Source organism: Trichechus manatus, unplaced genomic scaffold, assembly GCF_000243295.1.
Source record: "Trichechus manatus latirostris isolate Lorelei unplaced genomic scaffold, TriManLat1.0 scaffold00014, whole genome shotgun sequence".
NCBI lineage: Eukaryota > Metazoa > Chordata > Mammalia > Sirenia > Trichechidae > Trichechus > Trichechus manatus.
In genome coordinates this window covers 18,471,810-18,472,843 of record NW_004443950.1, presented here as the reverse complement: position 1 = coordinate 18,472,843, position 1,034 = coordinate 18,471,810, and the positions used below count along the sequence as shown (strand labels likewise).

At 34.0% G+C, this 1,034-nt stretch overlaps 1 protein-coding gene across 1 annotated transcript in view; it reads left to right on the top strand.

The window, feature by feature from the left end:
- LSM14A (LSM14A mRNA processing body assembly factor) overlaps positions 1 to 1,034 on the top strand; it is a 78,279-nt gene that overhangs the window by 26,323 nt on the left and 50,922 nt on the right. The window contains exon 3 of the mRNA XM_023726783.1: positions 438 to 573. Within this exon, the coding sequence (XP_023582551.1) occupies positions 438 to 573 (136 nt within the window). The remainder of the gene's footprint in view (positions 1 to 437; positions 574 to 1,034) is intronic.

The window sequence follows — 1,034 nt, the reverse complement described above, 5'->3', positions numbered from 1 at the left end:
CTTGAGTTACCTATCACCAGCTTTCTTGTCCCTTCCTGCCTTCTAGTCCTTGTCCCTGGACTGCTATGCCTCATTAGTCCCATTTTGTTTTATGGGGTCATCATTTTTCTTTAAGCAAAGTTACTTTACTTAACTCAAGTAATTTTTCTTCAGTTCTTTCCTAAACCCAGTATTAAATTTAAACTCAAGGGGAGAAGTTATTGTAGGAAAAAAAAAGTATTTGTAAATCACTTTGAATGCAATTGGTGCATACGTACAAATGCTGAAATCAGAAGATTGTTCTACTATTTTAATACTAAATGCATGTTTTAAATCATTGTAATTGCTTTTGTGTCTAATTGTTGTAATTTAATCTTAATTTTTTTTTTTTTTTTTAAATTGTCTTCTTCCATTATACTCATGTTGCTTAGAGCCTGGAAAAATAACCCATGATTTTCCTTCAGTCTTCACTAGGCTCCTCTACTTCTTCATTCCAGTCAGTGGGTTCCTACGGACCTTTCGGCAGGATGCCGACATACAGTCAGTTCAGTCCAAGTTCAATAGTGGGACAGCAGTTTGGTGCTGTTGGCGTTGGTACGTGCTGCTTTTGTGTGTATGTGTTTGTATGTAATCTTCCTTCTTACCCCAAAAAAGTATAGAAAACTTAACACCAGCCTTTGGAAATATTGTTTGATGTTCCTTTTATAACCTTGTTTTATCATGTTGAAACCACATTTTGGTTATTATTTTAAAGGCTTTATTTAATGTCCTTAATGACTAAATGATTATCAAGGTCAGCTCTCACAGTAGTTAACATATCTTTTAACCTAGATGTATCCAGTTACCACATTTCATTGGATGTAATTTTAAGTTTACATATGTCCGTTTAAAATTAACTTTTTTTCCGATATGATGGATTTTCAGAAAGGGGTTTGTAGTGGCGAACTAATGCCATTAAGGAATATTATGCATATTATGTGGAATGTGAATGATAATCACATATAACACCCACCTATGAGAATGCTTATACATAGCATGTTTGAGAGCTTAGTGCT